Genomic DNA, 19,334 nt, shown 5'->3' on the forward strand with positions numbered 1-19,334 from the left:
AAAGATGAGTGCTGTTTTGTCACAATTGTTTAATGCTTGTGGTTCAGTTTCTATTATAGGGTTATTTAGCCCAATGTCTATAAAACATTCTTAATTCCACGTGTTTTTTAAATATTATGTAAATAACTGATAATTGGTCCACCAAAAATCTCATGTTATGATCATTTTCAGAATGTATATGCATAGTATTTTTTATTTCGCATCATTTCATTGAAAAATTTTAAATGTACAGATAAGTTGCAGTAAATCACTACCCGTATATTCTTCACCTAATTTCATCATGACACTTCACCCAGTATATTAGACCTCTCCTTCTTAATCATAACCATGATTAGATTCAGAGGACTTAACATTGATGTAATACTATTTTCTAATATCAAGTCCATATTCAGATTTCCTCAGTTGCCCTAATAATGTATTTTTTAACCTCCTTCCTCCTGCCCTAAGGGAATGTTTGGCTTTCATGTCATCACTTTGTTTTCTAATTGCCAGCCTTTTTTTTTTTTTAAACATCTTTATTGGAGTATAATTGCTTTACAATGGTGTGCTAGTTTCTACTGTATAACAGAGTGAATCAGCTATACATATACATATATCCCCATATCTCCTCCCTCTTGCGTCTCCCTCCCACCCTCCCTATGCCACCCCTCCAGGTGGTCGCAGAGCACCGAGCTGATCTCCCTGTGCTATGCGACTGCTTCTCACTAGCTATCTGTTTTACACTTGGTAGTGTATATATGTCCATGCCACTCTCTCACTTCGTCCCAGCTTACCCTTCCCCCTCCCCGTGTCCTCAAGTCCATTCTCTACGTCTGCATCTTTATTCCTGTCCTGCCCCTAGGTTCTTCAGAACCTTTTTTTTTTTTTATATTCCATATATATGTTTTAGCATACAGTATTTGTTTTTCTCTTTCTGACTTACTTCACTCTGTATGACAGACTCTAGGTCCATCCACCTCACTACAAATAACTCAATTTTGTTTCTTTTTATGGCCGGGTAATATTCCATTGTATATATATGTCCCACATCTTCTTTATCCATTCATCTGTCGATGGACACTTAGGTTGCTTCCATGTCCTGGCTATTGTAAATAGAGCTGCAATAAACATTGTGGTACATGACTCTTTTTGAATTATGGTTTTCTCAGGGTATATGCCCAGTAGTGGGATTGCTGGGTTGTATGGTAGTTCTATTTTTAGTTTTTTAAGGAACCTCCATACTGTTCTCCATAGTGGCTGTATCAATTTACATTCCCACCAACAGTGCAAGAGGGTTCCCTTTTCTCCACACCCTCTCCAGCATTTATTGTTTGCAGATTTTTTGATGATTCGCCAACCCTTTTTTTGTCTTTTGCAACACTGAATCTATGAGTGATTTTTGAAATAGTGTCTTTGAAGCATTAATTGTAATTTAGAACATCATATATTCTAATGAATAACTAGGACTGGGATATAAATATTTCATGACTTTCAAATGTATTTGGGTACTTTGGTTTTATTACTTACCAATTCATAGCGTATACTTCCTTTCTTCCATGCCTTAGAAGGTATTCTGTCTAATTTGTTCAAAACAAAAGCTGGTTTATTTTTCTTATCAGTAGAACATGCTGTTATATGCTGTTTTTAGTTGAATATGAATGCATTAGGCACTCTGAAACCAGTGTTTTTATGTATTAATTGGTTTGCCTTTAGAAATTAATTGGAGGAATCTTTGAGATAGAGCACTTAGTAAAATTAAGTGCTCAGCAAAATTAAGTGCTCAATAAATATCTATTTTAGTAGTATGATTGAGAATTTATATGTAAATAGTCTCTTAATATTTATTCAGTTTTATCTCACTGAAATATTTGGGCAAATATTTAACTTCTTATCTTTCTGTGCCTCCTCCCCCAAACCTGGGGGAAAGAAATCCTACAGTTTTTTCTGGCTACCCTTTTAGTGTATGATGTTTTATAAGCAGAATAAAGAAACTCTTACTCTTTTTGGGAGCAATTTTTAAATTTTAGTCCGTGGGATTGATAGATAGTACTCAAGCTGTGAAAGTCTAGTACTTCTGTTTTATCACCAAGGGTACTCTTGTCAGATCAATTCCAAATACTGTGTGACCGTAAGCCTGAATCTGGAGCACTGTGTCCATTTTCTGTGTGGATCCATTTTATTTTCCAAAAAGCTCAATGTCAAGCTGTGCTGTGCTTAAGGGCATATTTTTAAAACTGGTGAGCTTAATCCATAGTGGAGTTAACAGTTTTATCCTTTGAAAAGGAGTTTCTTCTCCTGTGTTTCTACCATACCTTGTGAACACCTTCACCTTGCATTTGTTGTTTTTCATTATAAGGATTTGTATGTCTACCTTTATATCCTCTTCTTTTTGGTGCCTAGTCTTCAGGGCCTGATACTTGGAAGATGCCATTAGGTAATTGTTGAATGAATGAGTAAGTGCTAACTCTTTTTAAGACACTATAATTTCCAATTAGATAAGCTGTTTTATTAAGAAGAACCAGGATGTAACAGCATTTTCTATTAAATTCTAAAGAAATAACTGGCCTCAGTATGTTGTTTTCTATTCCTAAATTTTATTTCATGCAATAAATTTGGTACTTGTTTAAAATTGTTAATATTTACCATGGAGCTTTGTGTCTCTATGTAATGTCTAATTTATCTTTAAAAGGATATGTGCCTAATATATTACATCTAGTAAATATTAAATATTTGCTGCCTGGGACCTATTAGGTCTGTCAGCGTTTTTTGAAGTAAGTCGCCTTCTTTACTAATATAATTCTTTTGCTTCCTCTACTCCTGTTGTGATAGATACGACCGTACGTAGGGTGTTTGGTACAGTATTTGCCTCTTCTTTGGAAGCAGAGTGAAGAACACAATATGTTGAGGTGTGCTATTCTGACAACACTTATTCATCTTGTTCAGGTAAGTTACTTCTCCACAGTTTCTTAGTTTAGTATTTTTTCTTCTTTAAAATTTTTTACTGTTTTCATGTGGTCTTTGTCAGTGATAGTAAAAGGTCTTACATTTGTCTCATGTGTGATCTAAACAGTTTAAAAATACCTTTTATATGTTTACTATGGGCATTTTTTGACACTTAAAAATATTCTCTACTTTTAAAAGACGATTTCTTTCATTAGATGTAGTTTTCCCCAGTGATGGTAGACTCGTGATTTGTGCAGTCACTTGTTCTTTGTATGCAGCTTCCTTGGTATTCAGAACTCTTATGCATAAAGTTACTCTCCATTTTCACTCTCTTTCCTTGATTTAATATAAAAATGTTCCCTTTCACATATTGGGAAGGCAGAAAAACAGGTGAATTGCTTTTGAGGGAAGGAATGAATTTGATTTTCAATATCTTGCCTTTGAGGTACGGGGATGTGCAGCAGGAAGAGAGGACCCTTAAATTCCAGAGAGAGAGAGAGAGAGAGAGATGGGACTGTAGTCCTCATTTGAACTGTTACAGTGAATTATAGTCTGATGGTGAGAGTATGGCGAGGAAAGCACTTAATGCCAAGATTTAGAATATCTGGCTACAGGGATGCACAAGTGATTTTTACTGCCTTGCCCCAAAGTTTGATAGATTTTTTCCAATGGGGAGGTCTCTTTCGAAATTAAGAATTACTACTCTGAAATGTTCTAATAAGTTAAAAAAAAAACCTGTCTAATATTAGTTTTAAAAAAACCTTTCTCTGTCACCTTGGTACTTTTTTGAAACATAAATTCATTCTTTCACTAAATATTTATGGATGAGTTTTGCAGTTACAAATTCCTGAAGCAGTTTTAGATACTTGATTAGTGATACAAAATTTTTTTTAAAGTACTTTCTTTTTAATAAATGTCTGGCCTAGCATCTCTTCTTGTCTACCCTTTAATTCTTGTGATTATCCTGAAAAATTATATCCCTTTTATAGTTGGGGATAGAAAGGCTAAGAGAAGGTTAACGAGTAGCCTGAGATTGCTCATGTAAGTGTCAGAACAAAGAGTGATCCCCATATCTTTTGCCCTATATCCCTGCCAAATTTGTTTTTAGACTCAATTTGAGATTTTTATGAGGGAGGTGTGTCTCTTCAGGCAGTGTTACCTCAGGAAATCTTAGGAAGCCATAGTAACTTGCATGGAATGTTTGGAGTATATAAGACCTTTTCCTTTAATCCTGACATTTAAGTACCCTGTGTATTTGTATAGGCCAGGGATACAAGCCTCCATCTAAGTAATCATCTGCCCTTCCTGGAGAAAGCATATAACATTTAATATTAAAATTGAGACTAGCTTAAAATAAGTTTTTCAGTCCTTTGAGAAGATTATAGTAGGATTATAGGTAAGTTTCCTTTCATGGAAAACAATGCATCTTTTGACTTTTATTTTTATTTATTTATTTTTTGAAATATAGTTGGTGTACAAGCCACCCTTTGAATTTTAAAATTTAATAGGCAGATATTAGTGTAGGTATTTGTATGTTTTTGTTTTTGTTTTCATTTTTTAAATTCTGGGAACCCAGACTGATAGTCTCTGACTGAGGAGTGTAATAATGGATGAAAATAAACTTACTCGTCTGCAGTAGTTGGCTTCAGTGGAAGTAGGCATTCATTCATTCATCTAATAAAGATTTTTTGAACAGTTGCAATATGCAGTACATGGTACTAGACACTGGGATACAGAAATGAATTGGGCAAGCTCTTTGTGAATGTGACTGTCTAGGGGAAGACTGAATAGCTAAGTGCTCTGTTAGCAATAAGAACATGGTACTGTGGGGCACTTGGTAGGTTACCCATCTTAGACTTGAGGGTGAGGTGGGACCTCAGGGAAGGCTTCCTTCATAGGTGATACCCAGATAGTGTTGGTGTTAAATGGTGTTGAACAAGAGGTGTTAATGAGATACGGTGGTTCAGGGATGAGAGTGGTAAAGATATTTTAAACAAATTGACCAGCATATGCAAAGCCCCCTGGACATGTGAGAATGGGATACTTTTTTTTTTGAGTTTATATATTGATCGGTTTTGTATGTAGATAGGTTAAGGAGTGAGTTCTTGAAGACTTTTTATGAAAAGTAGCAGTATCTCCATTTTCTATTTGGTGGAGGAATCCACTTTCAACACTTATAGCCCTGTCTCTTTGGCTTTTTATCTCTCTAGCTCTAAGTAACATACTTATATTGTTCATTCTTGATTTAAGCATTTTAGGCATTATCTCTTGACCTCCCTGTTTAAAAGATGAAATTTTAATTCTTTCATTTCCCTCTGTATGACTCCTATTCCTCCCATCCTCCCAATATATCCCTCTGTATGACTACTATTCCTCCCATCCTCCCAATATAGTTAGATTGTAATTTAAATTAGGTCACTATTTAGTGTTTTTATTTGTGTGACTATATAAAGGCTATTGAAGGCATATATCATTATGTTACGGTTAATTTTCTTTCTTGTACAACCATCCTCCTAATCTTCACTCCTATATAATACTTTTGTTTGCTTAGTTTATAAGTTTTCTATTACTGTGTAACAAATTACCACAAAAGTAATGGCTTAAAAACAACATCCAGAATAACTCATAGTTCTGTAGATCAGAGGTCCAGCACACCTTGTCTGTACTCTTTGATCAGGGTCTGACAGGCTGAAATTGAGGTGTCTGCCAGGCTAAGTTCTCCCCTGCAGGCTTTGAGGAAGATTTGTCTTTACACTCAGTCAGCTTGTTGGCAGAATTCAATTCCTTGATCTGTAGGACTGAGGTCCCGGTTTACTTGCTGTCTGTCAGCTGGGGCACCTCTCAGTTCCTAGAGTCCAGCCACATTCCTTGATACACGGCCCCTTCCATCTTCAGTGTCAGCAGTGGGGAAATTCTTGGCTGTCAAATCCCCTCAGGCTTTGAATCTCTAACTTTCTTTTATGCAAGTAGCCAAAGAAAACGCTCTTTTAAAGGGTTCATGTGTTTAGGTCAGGCTTACCTGTATAATTTTCCTATCATAAGGTCATTGAATTTGGGACCTTAATCACATCTGTAAAGTAATATCTAAATTAGCATTTGATTGAATAACTGGCAAATGGTGTGTGTACACTGGGGTTAAGAATCATAGGTGGTCATCTTAGAATTCTGCCTGCTACATTTAGTTTTCTATGTAACTGAATCCATTCTCTCCACCTGTTATCTAAATATTCCCTCAGTGTGTTTACACACATCAGGTGTTTTATTACTTTCATCATCTTGGAATCTGGAAGATTCTTATGTGCTTTAGTGTGGCCTGGCTTTACTCTATGCTTGTTCACAGCTGTTATAACTGGATCCCCTTTCAGTGTCATCTAAAGGGTTCTTCTTGCCTATCCTTTCTATAGGATACCTGTTTTCTGTACCTGTCTTCTTCCTTGTTTTACTTCCTCTTTCTGATGGAGCCCATAAATGCCAGTGGCATTCTGCAAAAGGTACGTGGGAGGTAAATTTTCTCCAGATTTTGCATGTGTGAAAATGTCTTACAGCTTTCACATTGACTAATAGTTTGGCTGAGTGTAAAATTCTAGATTATCCCTCAAAATTTTAGAGGCATTTTTCCTTTGTCTTCTAGCTTCTAGAGTTGCTTTTAGGAATCCTGAGCCATTTTAATTCTCGTTTCTTGAATGTTACATCTCTCCTTTCCCTTTGGCAACTTGTATGATCTTCTCTGTGTTCCTGTTTTCAGTTTCATGATGATGTGGGTGTATTTTTATTCCACTGTTCTGGACATGTGGTGGATATTGTAAACTGGAAACTCGTGTTCTTGGGTTCTAGATAAGTCTATTGTATTTTGTTGATTATTTCTGCACCTTCATGTTTTTCTTCTGTCTCTTTCTGAACTTCTTATTACTTAGATGATAGATGAATGAACCAGCCCTGTATTTTTCTTCATTTCTGCTTTTTCTTCTCTTTGTCCTTTTGCTCTACTTTCTGGGGTATTTCTTCAACTTTATCATTTACCCTTTCTATCGAGTTTTTCTTTCCTGCTATAATATTTTTAATGTCTATGAGTTCTTTTTTTTTTAAGTTAAAAATTTTTATTTGTTTATTTTTATTGAAGTATAGTTGATTTACAATATTATATTAATTTCAGGTGTACAACATAGACAGTTCAATATTTTTATAGATTATACTCCATTTAAAGTTATTACAAAGTAATGGCTGTATTTCTCTGTGCTGTGTAATATATCCTTGTTGATTATTTTATACATGTTTGTGTCTCTTCATTCCATATCCTATTTTTCCCCTCCCCCTTCGATGAGTTCTTTTTTGTATTGTTGAATAATCATTTTACAGCATTTCATTTTTTTTTTCATGAATACAATGTTTTCTTTTATTCTGACAAGGATATTAATGATGTATTCTTCTAAGCTTTCATCTCTTTGTGTGGTCTCTGTTTCCTTCAAGTTGCTGTTTTCTATTTTATTGTTTTGTTCTCTGTTTTTCATATTAGATATTTTAATCATATATGTTGATCCTTGGTTGCCTACTTTTTTTTTTTCCCTTGTGAAAATTTGAAGCATGTACAAAAGAAGGAACAGTATAATGAGTCCTTAGGTAACCATCACCCAACTAAAAGAGCTATATCAACATTTTGTATAAATTTAAGAGTGGGCACTAAAAAGCTAATTGGAAGGGTTAAGTATGTATGCGAAGCTTGCTGATTGTGGATTTTTCCTTTAGGATTATCTAGCTGGAGGTTTTTTTTTGTATGGGACAAATGTTTTGGTTCCGTGTTTTTCAGATCTTTCCTTAGTGAAAGATCCGTCAGTCTCCCGTCTGTTACGTTATATCTCCCTGTTTTATATAGTATCCCTAGTCTTGATTACCTGATATCTCCCTGTCTTTAGACGATTTGTTTTACTTAACCAGAAAATAAATGGCCAGTTCTATACTGGGTTCAGGAGAGGGCCAATTGTTGATTGTTGTACTTGGATGAGATCTCGTCATCAGATGTCTTTTAAAATACCTTCCAGAGGTCCTATTATTTTTAATACCTCCTCTTCAACCTCCCCTTCCCAAAATACCTTGAACTATCAGTTCCTGAGTCTTTTGGAGTTTCTGTGATATAAATCAGGTGGTTTCTTGCCCTTTTTCACTGCTGGCTTTGAGCTTTCGTTTTCTGAGTCTGCTAAATCAGTCTTTCTTTCTGGCTTCCAAAAATGAGTTGCTTTTATCTCTTCTTATGCTGTCTTTGTACTTATGGTTTTAGGTCTTTAAAAACACATCCTCATATATCCTTTTGGTGGATCTTGGGAGAGCACAGTAGTAAATGCATGTGTTAAGTCTGTCAGCTTTCTGCAGAAGTTAACAGTGATTTCTAGTACGGAGTTGTTTGGTATAGCTGCGACATAGAGTACTGAGCTTGCGTGTGGGGGTCTGGTTAGGAAGGCATAAAAAGCATCTCTTGAAGTTCAGAGGAAGGAATGTTATCATTTGTGTTTTAGAAAGGTAATCAGTGTACCAGTGGGGACACTGGTTTGGAATGGAGTTAAACCAAGCTCAAGGAAACAGTTGGGAGGCTCTTCTGTTAACCATGAAAGAGATGATGACCTGAAGTAAAGCCATGGAAAGAAGGGGGAAAATTTGAAAAATATTAGAGAGATAGAATTAAGGATTGTTTAGATTTGGGGTGAGGAGGAGGAAGAACCAGAAGGTAGTTGTGATATAATTTATCTCTAGCTAGACAGTGGTTCATGTCACTTGAGTTAGGAAATGCAGGAAGAGGAACCATTTTTTAGGAAGACAATGAGTTGGTTCACTGGTATACTTGAGAGTTTGAGATGCCTTCTGGGTGATGATGTCCTGTGTCATTTGGAGTATCTGGAGTTCAGAGGTTTTGGTTGGAGATAATATATTTGGACGTTATCAGCATGTACATGGGACATGAGAAGAGAACCAAAGACAATAACCTGAGAAACAGCAGTTTTTAGAGTGTTGTTCTTTTCTCCCCTCTTAAATTATAGATTCATAGGCAGTTGCAAAGATCATATAGAGAGATTTCCTTATACCTTTCACCTAATTTTAATTTCCTTTTATGTTTTATGTAATTATAGTACAATATGATTTCCTCCCTTCAAGCATTTATGATAATTTTATTAATAACTGATGACTTTATTTTTGAGCTTTCATAGTATTGTAGACAACATATTATAGCTCTAACTGTAATTATTTCATAGTACTGTAGACAGTGTCTTTCAGTTACAGTTGTGGGTTGAAAGAATTTTCAAATAAATTTACTTAAAGCTGCATATTTGGGATTGGACACATTCTTCAAGCCACTAGATTACAAAGGTAAATTTCTTCAGGCTTTAACTGAGAGAATCTTATGTATTTAGCAGTTGCTTACTTTAGTTTTGCTAATGCTAGCATACTGTGCTCATTGGAATGTGCACTAAGTAAGTAGATTCTGACATTCCTAGGAAATATTAAGTCTGCTTGATATTAAAACTGAACTTTACTAGTTTTTCTTCATGTTTTTTCTTTTTTTTGTTCTGTTAAGAATTGAGCTATGGAGAGTGAAATTTAACTGAATTTTAAGGCCCAATTTACTACTTTATGAAATGTGACATTTTTATAAATCTCTTCCTTTGGAAAAATCTTTAATAAAGTCTTTCAACTGATGCTTAGTTATAGAAAGGGCCAAACTTAACATATTTAAGGATAAACTTTATGTATTTCCACTGAAGTATCTATACCTCACTGATAAAAATTCGTATATATATATATACACATACATATGTCATCAAAAGGGGAATACATACATATTTTGTTGCATTGTAATTATATGTCAACTATATTGACATCTGAATTATTTTCTAAGTGAGGAGGTGTTTGATAGTTTGGTTTCCTTTCTGTGTTTATCAGATTATAGAGATTATTATGAATTAAAAATTGACTTTCTATCCTTTTTGTTTCTTTCAAAGTGCTTAGATTTAGTGTGATACACTGAGTCAGCCTCCATAAGACAGTAATTAGTCAAAGTAGAATTTTAAAGTAAAATCCCTTCTTCTTCCATCTTTATATTCTTAATTCATTAAAAATATTAGCAGAAATTCTTCATTAAAAAATATGCACACATTAAAAAAAGACTCCTTTTACCTTTTTCCAACATCCTTTTCCAATATCCATGTTTAACTAGTGTTAACAGTTTTTTCTGTTTGCTCCCAAGAAACATTTTTATGCATGTATCTTCATATCAGATACATAGCTATTTAAAAAAATTGTTTGGCATGTGGAATTGTTATACACATTTCTTCTTAATCCCAATTTGTCATTATTTTTGAGATTGTTTTCATTCCATGCCTAATCCTTTTTCATGGCTACTCAGTATTCTAGAATATGAAGGTATTATAATTTAATTATCTTACTGATGAACATTTAGATTGGGTTCATTTTAGCTTAGTTATTTAGGTGAGATAATTTGTAGAATTTAATACATCACTGTTAACACCTCTTCAGTCATCAGAGAAGGGAAAATAAATATTTATATGAGAAATCTCTTAAAATGAACAGATGTGTGTAGCCTTGGTGTATATGGTTTTACTACCATTAGGCAATTGAATAATATTTTTTTCCAATTGTAAATAGAACTAATTTTGTTTTTCTAGTGCTTATAATTAGAACCATTCTTTTAAAATCTGACTGATTGATTTTTTATAAGTTGGTTTTAGGGCTTTTTAATATGATAGGTGATTTTTTGGTGGGAAGTGGGACCTTAGAGTATCTTATGTTAAGTTTTATTTATACTTCCCATAGGGATTAGGAGCAGACAGCAAGAACCTGTACCCTTTCCTGCTCCCAGTTATTCAACTGAGTACAGATGTTTCCCAGCCTCCACATGTTTATCTTCTGGAAGATGGTTTAGAATTATGGTAAGAGGAAAAACTTGATACCGTGGATCTTATTTATTTATTTTCTTGGCCTTCCCTACTCATGGCAGTAAAGCAAAGGTCATGTACTAGGGCTTAAAAACTCAGCATTTAAAAACAAACACATAAAATCAGTTTCCCTGAACTGGGTAACATAATACATAGCTCCAACTTTTCTTGGCAGCTGTCACTCAGTGTAGGCTTATAATAGTCAAAGTTAGAGAGGAAGTTTCAGTAAGAACTCACCTGAATTTCATCTTTTGGAATTTGGAATGTAAAATGGGGAATCTTGATCAAAACTAAAAATTGACATAAAACTTCCAGCATGTTAAATGAGATGTTTTGGGGGATATTGAGTTATTTTCAACCTCTTACTACTTTACCCAGTAAGTACTGAGATAGAATACCTCAGCCCTAAATGTTAATGCTACTTAGTCTTGGCTTATTATTTTACTGAGTAAGTAGTACATAGTGTTAAGAGGTAAAAAAACAAACAAACCCTGTTTCTGTGGCATCTCAGAGCTACAAACTGTGAAATGAATGAATTGGAGTTAAGTAAGTACAGACTGAGCATTGACTAGAAATCTTTTTTCTTTATCTTACTGATGGCAGCAGTTTTCTTCAGGGCCAATCTTTATATAAGATGTAATTAGTAATACAGGAAAGGTTTTAAAATTCTAATGTAAAAACCTGGTATTGGAATTAAAAAAGCAAATCATAGAAAGTAACCACAGAAAAAATAAACATTTGTGGTATCTCCCTCCCTCACTCCTTCCCTCCCTTCTTCCCTTCCTCCCTCCCTTCCTTCAGTTTTGCTTGGATGTCTAGGAATGAACAGTTTTTTGATTCTAAGAAATTGTCTTTGATGCAAATGGTAAAATTAACGATCTGTATCAATACTGGATGAACAATTTAAAAACATAACTAGGTGGATACTTATTAATTTGCAATTTGTGTTTCTCATATTCTTTTCTAGGTTATGTTGTTTGAACTTACGTGACTTAAATGATTGGAAATTAGCATGTGTTGGAGCCTCTTATATTCATATATTTTTATTCGTACAGGATGGATTACTCTAGATCAGAGGTTGGCAAACTTTTTCCCTAAAGGAGCAGATGGTAATTATTTTAGGCTTCACAGGCTATGTACTTTCTGTCCCAGCTCTTCAACTCTGCTGTTTCAGCACCAAAACAGTCATAGACAATATATAAACAAATGGACATGGCTATGCTCCAATAAAACATCACTTACAGAAAAAGGGTATTGGTTTGGCCCATGAGCTATAGTTTGCCAACTTCTACTCTAGATTACAAATTAAAACACTAATCTCTGGCACATAGATACTTTTCTGTAACCATATGTATATTGTATCTATCATAAAAATTAAAAATATTAGTTATAATAAAGAGGCAGACTCATATACTTATCAATATAATTACAGATTTAGTATATTAATGTGTTAATGAGAGGTATATACATTTTTTAGGGATTATATGAACAGGTAATAATAGAAGTGCATTGCTCTACTAACGGTAATTTCTTTTTTCCTAGCTTTCGTTCTATGTAAACAAAATTAAATCATTAGGATACATTAAAAAATTTATCAAATTTATTAAAGCTAAGATTATTTAAAGAATCAGGGTACACACTTCTTAACATAATTTTCTTAACGGGTTAGAACTCATATTTGGAAGCAGATAGAGGTGGCCAATCCCATGTATACCACTGCATTAGGTTTGTAATCATTTTCTGTGAGCCTTTCCTTCTGTAAAATGAGGAAAAATAATTTCTACCTGATGTGGTTGTTGTGAGCATGAGATACTGTTTGTAAAGTGGTTAGCATGTTGTGTATGATTTATAAAGTCTGAGAATTGGTGAGATTGCCTAGGAAGGAAAGGGCAGATAGAGGGCCTTGTGCTCAGGGCAGAATCCTGAAGAAAAAACATTTTGAGGTCACACGAGAAGCCATCAGAGATGATATAGGAGGAAAACCAAGCCAAGAGAGAATATTTCCTAAAAGAGGGAATGGTTAACTATGTCAAATGTTGCTGATTGTCCTTGTAAGAGTGTACAGAAAAGTGAATGGAGATGATAGGAGGGGTTTCAGTGGAGTAGTGAGAACAGAAGGAAGAATTGGAGTAGATTGAAGAATGAATTGGAGTTAAGTAAGTACAGACTGTGAGCATTGACAGCTTGTTTGAAAGCTTTTACTATGGAGAGGATGTTGAAATTGCGTAACAGTTGGCTAGTGTGGGAATGAAGATCTAGAGGTATGATGAGGCTCAAGAGAGTGAGATAATTGAAGGAGGCAAGAAGGGATGGGATTCAGCATAAGTGGAAGGAGTTGATTTTTTTTTTTTTCTTTAAATAGCAGCAGGGGTATTTCATCCATTTTAACTCAAGGCAGGAAGATAGGTTTCTGTATTGTAGTAGAATGAGATGGGAAGGTGTTCCATCTAATAGCTTCTGTTTTCTCAACAAAATATGAAGTATAGTCATCAATTGAGTGTCATGGGCTGGAATGGGAGTATTTATAAGATGAGAGAGGTTTGTGGGGACAAAGGTATAAAATAGTTATCTTGGGGAATGGAAATTTGAACTGATAGGGCTTACCAGTACCAGCTGATGTTTGTGGTCTTGTTTACAAAGAAAAATTTTTCAGACTGATTATGTGATTTTTTTTTTTCATGACTTCTTTGACCTAACATTCTTTATTTTTTTCCTGATATTAAAATATATGATTCAGGCCTGGATTTATTGCATTGTAAATATAACATACCACTTGTACAATTTTTTTAAACTTAATGTGAGTTTTAGTGACTTCTTATAGTATCTATTTTTGTAATATATTCACATAAATAGTAATGATAGTATCAAAGATGCAGACTTTCATGTATATCTGTTCTTTTTAACTTGTAGATTGTTAGTTCACATTATTTTGCTTTTTCATCTTGACCCTGATGTATTAAAATATCCCATTCACTTTTCTTCATGTGAGTGCCCCTTTTTATTTCTAGCGTTTTTGATTTGTAAGTTAAAAAAATATAACTGCACAAAATTTTGGTACTTTTGTATAGTGTTATAAGATTTAATAAATAAAATATATTTAAAATTTTTTATGAAGCATCATGTGATATAATGTATATATGCAGTGATTAATTTTCCACCTTTTAATTCTTTCGCATTTAAATTTTATATTAATATTATATGGTTTATTTTGTTTAGATTTGATTTAACTATCTATGTTCATCTTTTACATTTTAGCTTTTTTATTTGAAATTTATTTATGTTCTATACAGAGCAAATTTTTTAATTTTATATTTTAACCTAACCAAAGAGGCTTTACTTCAAAAGAATTTTAATGATCTTATATTTATTTGTTGAACTGATATGTCTGTCTTTTTACTTTATGCTCTCTCTTTTCTACATTTTTTGTGGAAGGATAACATTAAATTTTATATTTCTCTAGTCAAAGATGTAGGTACATATAGCTTTGTCTAATTATTCGTCAAAATAGTTAACTTTTCCCTTTCCCTGATGGTAAAGAACTAGTGCTTTGACTTTGCCTCACTCCCTCTCCTTTCCAAGTCTTTATTTGTTTAATCTGGAATTACAAACCATGTCATTTTATTTTTAAGTAGTTTAAGTTCTTCAAGATTTTTCCTCTTTTGAATAGCATAGTTTATACTGTGGGAACTAGCATAGGAAGTGAGAGTGACAATGACCTGAGTGGCCTTTTTACTAAGGTAATGACAGTAGAAGGGAAGGAACAAGCTTCAGGTAGAATCTTAGTCTGGACCTATTGAGTAAGAGAGTTTTTTTAAACATCTTTTGGCATTTAGAATATGACCTCCAATTTTTTTCTCGGTGAAACCCCAGGACTGGAGTGTAGTTTTTCTTTTGGCTTCATGGTTATTTTAAAGGCGAATAGGATAATGGTGGTTTTTTTTTTACCTTTCCTGAAGTTTTATTCTTTAAAAATGAAATAAAATCCTGTTGCTGTTTTTTAAATTTATTTTTTATTGAAGTATAGTTGATTTACAATGTTGTGTTAATTTCTTCTGTACACCAAAGTGACTCAGTTATACACACATATACATTCTTTTTTATATTCTTTGCCATTATGGTTTATCCCAGGATATTGAATATAGTTCCGTGTGCTGTATGGCAGCACCTTGTTGTTTATCCATTCTGTATGTAACAGTTTGCATCTACTAACCCCAGACTCCCAGTCCATCCCTCCCCCAGGCCCCTCCCCCTTGGCAACCACAAGCCTGTTCTCTGTGTCTCTGAGTCTGTTTCTGTTCGCATATAGGTTCATTTGTGCCATATTTTAGATTTCACATATAAGTGATATCATATGGTATTCGTCTTTATCTTTAAAATCCTGTTACTGTTGATCAAGTTAAGGTGTCAAAGACATCATTGCTTGTGCATGTTGGAAGTACTTCATTTTGGGGGTAGCTGGTTTTCCCTGTGTAATATCCTGCCCAGATTACCTGATTTTGTCATTTAAAATTTGTGAAGTATTTCATAGACACAAAATAATATGAGGTCATATTGTTTATAATTATTTATAACTTACATAAAATGAAAATCAATTTTCCATACTCTGGGTAAGAAATACAACAATAAGAATGTCTTTGAAGCCCCTGGTGTGGCATGTTTGTTGAATCTTCCTGCATCCATGCCAGAGATAACCCACTATACTGATTTTTTCGTTTTCATTTATTGGTTTTCTTTCTTGTGTTTTAATGCTTTTAGAATCACATATGCGTGTGTATCTCTAAACAGTATATTTTAACTTTATATAAATTGTATCATATGTGTTCTAACTTACTTTTTTTGCTTCCTGTTTGGAGATTCATCCATAGTGATGAGCTTAATGGTGTGACTGTAACAATTCATTTACTCATTTGCCATTTTGTTTGTTGTTCAAATAATGCGACTCTGAACATTCTTGTGCATGACTCCTAGAGCAAATGTATAAGACCTTATGCCCTGTGCACATTTCTGCCTAGAAATAGTGCCAGGTCATAGGTATATACACATATACATATTCAGTATTACCAGATAATAATTATTTCCCAAAGTGATCATATCAACTTGCACTGCTGTTAGCAGTATGCAAGAGTTCCCACTTTTATAGCTTTGACAATACATGGTATGTCACACTTAAAATTCTGCTGATCTGGTGGGAGTAAAATTGTACCTTGTTTTGGTTATAATTTATATTTTCTTGATTACTAGTCAAGTTGGATATCTTTGGTACTTTTTATAGTCATAGCTTTAATGGTTATGGAAAGTGATTTAATCGTCTGTTTTTTTCCCCTAGGTTAGTGACTTTGGAAAACAGCCCATGTATTACACCAGAGTTACTTCGTATATTTCAGAATATGTCACCACTTCTAGGTATGTATTAAGCATAAAATTACCACTGTTTTTGAATGCAACCATAATTTGGGGCATTATAGGTGACTATAAATCATACCTTCCATTTTTACTAAAGCCCTTGATTTTGAGAAACAAGTTGTGTAGTGTTTTAATAATTTCTAGATTTTTTCCTACAGTATAACCTTTTAGAGTTATTTCTGCGTATTAAAGAGCAAACACTAAATTTACTTAACTTATACTTAATTGAAAATTGATTTTGTGCTGTCAGTTGTTAACAAATGAGCTCTGTACATATTTCTGATTTAGCTAAGGAACCACCAAAATAAAGATTATTAAATAATAAAAATCATTTGTTGTTTGTTGAGGTATTACTTATGTAGAAGCTTGAAATCAGGAAGCTTAATGTTTTAAGACAACACTTTTGGCATGTGACACCAGAGAACTGGCCACTGTGCTAGGAGTAGGCTGTTAGTCTCTGGTAGCCACCATGGATGATACCTGGTTAGATTCTTTTCTGAACATGTATTCTGATGATACTTAGTCATAGAAAGCCAATACTTGTCTGCTACATATCAGCTTCCATTCACAAGTGTGTAATATCTTAAATTTACAAAAAATATTTTGTTCACAGGGTTATTTTGTGAGCGATTTTACCAGTGCAGATTCACATTTAAACCTCATAGAGTATTTAAGAATTGTATACAGTGCTATTTACTGGCCCTTTGCTTCTTTTTCAGTCTGCAAATTACTGCCATTTAAAAAAATCGTTTATTTACAAAATGTAAAAATTATTTACATTTATTCCATTCAGAGTTCCCACTCTCTAAGACTCACCCATGAAGCATCTTTAATTCCTTCATTAGAACTTTGGGTATACTGACTGAATAGTTTAATATTATCAGGAGAGGGCATTCATGTAGGAAAAAACTAGGAAAAAAGGCATACTTATTATGGCAATATCTCAAAATTATTTTTTCTGAGAACTTACTTGTAGTGAGCAGTTTTATTAGAGGGAAAGTATTACTGAGGTATAATGATGCGCCAGAAAGGTAGACACATTCTTTGATAAAATCAACAAGTGTGGACTAAAACATAATTATAGCTGATTTAAAAACATCTGTTGGGCTTCCCTGGTGGTGCAGTGGTTAAGAATCCGCCTGCCAATGTAGGGGACACGGGTTTGAGCCCTGGTCTGGGAAGATACCACATGCCGTAGAGCAACTAAGCCTGTGCGCCGCAAGTACTGAGCCTGCGCTCTAGAGCCTGCGAGCCACAACTACTGAGCCCATGTGCCACAACTACTGAAGCCCGCACGCCTAGAGCCTGTGCTCCGCAACAAGAGGAGCCACCACAATGAGAAGCCTGCGCACAGCAACGAAGAGTAGTCCCTGCTCGCCACAACTAGAGAAAGCCCGTGTGCAGCAACGAAGACTCAACACAGCCAAAAATTAAAAATAAATAAATAAATAAAATAAATAAGCTTATTAAAAAAATAAAAATAAAAAACATCTGTCTTCATTTGCTGGATGATCATGGGGGCTATAGATAATGTGATTAGTCCTTCGTGTTTTCTGATTTTTTGTTGTTGTTCTTCTGCCCCATTCTTCAGAATAAATTAGACCTCAGATAATACCAAGATGCCATCTGTTTTCTAATAAAAAGCCATTTGATGTTTTATCATCTAGCATCCCCATAAAATTATGGAAGAAATTTTCAAACATGAAGACAGTGGCAATAGACCAGTCGCTTATTGCTAGTCTCCTAGGGAAAGTTTTGTAGCTAAGATATCATAGAGAAAGAGAATAGGAAAAGTCCTTTTACTTTCTTTTACTCTTGGTGAAGACCATTTAGTTCTAGTCTACCTAACTTGGAGACAATATACAGTACCATTCTGGGTAATCCACAGTGCTTCTTTATATACTTGCCCTGAGAACGGAAACCTCAGCCAGGCCCATTATCAACTTAGTCATGAACAGGATTCAGCCATTTTCACATATGGGTAACTTCACAAGGTGATTTCACTTCACCTTTGTATTCCACCGCGAATTCAGCCTGCCTGGCCTTTACAACGTGGTGGGAGAGAAGATTGGTAGCCAGGAAGAAGAGACTGAAAAAAAAAAAGCACATAACTAACCCTCCTATAACCATATGACACTATTTTGAGTGTAGTTTTAGGTAGGTACTAAAGTACAGTTTTACCACAGAAAGCTTTGTAGTTGATGCATAGTCCTTATAAATCAATAAGGACTTTTACGTGTTTAGAACAATGTCTGGCACATAGTAAGCACCATTTAAGTGTTTTGTAATTATATTTATTACTACTATTACTGTCAACATTATTACTATTTTAAAAGAAAAAATACTGAACCACTGGCTCTGTAGGATTTGTTAGTTAATAATATGAAGAAATTCTGTATACAAATTATATCTGTGAACGTTTAGTATACCTTGACATCAGTATTACCTTTATTTTTGTTTGAGTATTGTGCAACTAATTAATATTGTTTGATGTGTAGCTTTTTGCATATACATTCTTTCAGTTGAGCTTTAAAATTTATTTTGAAGTATAACCAGAATATTTATTTTAATCTTTTAAGAATATAGATCGAAATGAATACTCACTTTTCTTAAAGGTGAAAACATTTTTTCCTATTAGATCAGTGATTTTTAAACATTTATTTAATGAGTATGATAGCTATTATTTTTTTCCAAGTAGAAATAAAGCTGCTGGCTGGAAGTTTCTCATTTTCATTTAAAACACATAAAACCAACAATATTGGTGTTTAAGTTAATGATTTTTAGGATATGTTAATTAGGTGTGAATAAATCCAAGGCTAAAATTCATTTCATATCCTTCTCCCCAAATGTAAGTAGAACTGGAGATACTTTAAGTAGAACCATAGGCTATAACTAATTCTAATAATTTAGTTCTAAAGGCTTATTTTTTAAATCCTTTAAATCTTTTTTATGGTATTAATTTTCTCAGTATTCTCATTACTTAAAAGATAAACACCTGACTGACTCTTGTCCATGTTGTTGTAAGTGCCAAGCTAATGTTCCTTGACCAACGAAATTTTTCTAATTCGG

At 34.0% G+C, this 19,334-nt stretch overlaps 1 protein-coding gene across 3 annotated transcripts in view; it reads left to right on the forward strand.

Moving 5' to 3' along the window:
* IPO11 (importin 11) overlaps window positions 1-19,334 on the forward strand; it is a 203,517-nt gene that overhangs the window by 82,920 nt on the left and 101,263 nt on the right. For all 3 annotated transcript variants that reach the window (XR_005019404.1, XM_036848210.1, XM_036848211.1), the window contains 3 exons: window positions 2,809-2,922; window positions 10,741-10,856; window positions 16,189-16,265. Coding sequence is in view for 2 of the 3 variants with exons in the window: in XM_036848210.1 (XP_036704105.1) it covers window positions 2,809-2,922; window positions 10,741-10,856; window positions 16,189-16,265 (307 nt within the window). In the remaining variant the exon portion in view is untranslated. The remainder of the gene's footprint in view (window positions 1-2,808; window positions 2,923-10,740; window positions 10,857-16,188; window positions 16,266-19,334) is intronic.

Source organism: Balaenoptera musculus, chromosome 3, assembly GCF_009873245.2.
Source record: "Balaenoptera musculus isolate JJ_BM4_2016_0621 chromosome 3, mBalMus1.pri.v3, whole genome shotgun sequence".
NCBI classification, from domain to species: Eukaryota; Metazoa; Chordata; class Mammalia; order Artiodactyla; family Balaenopteridae; genus Balaenoptera; species Balaenoptera musculus.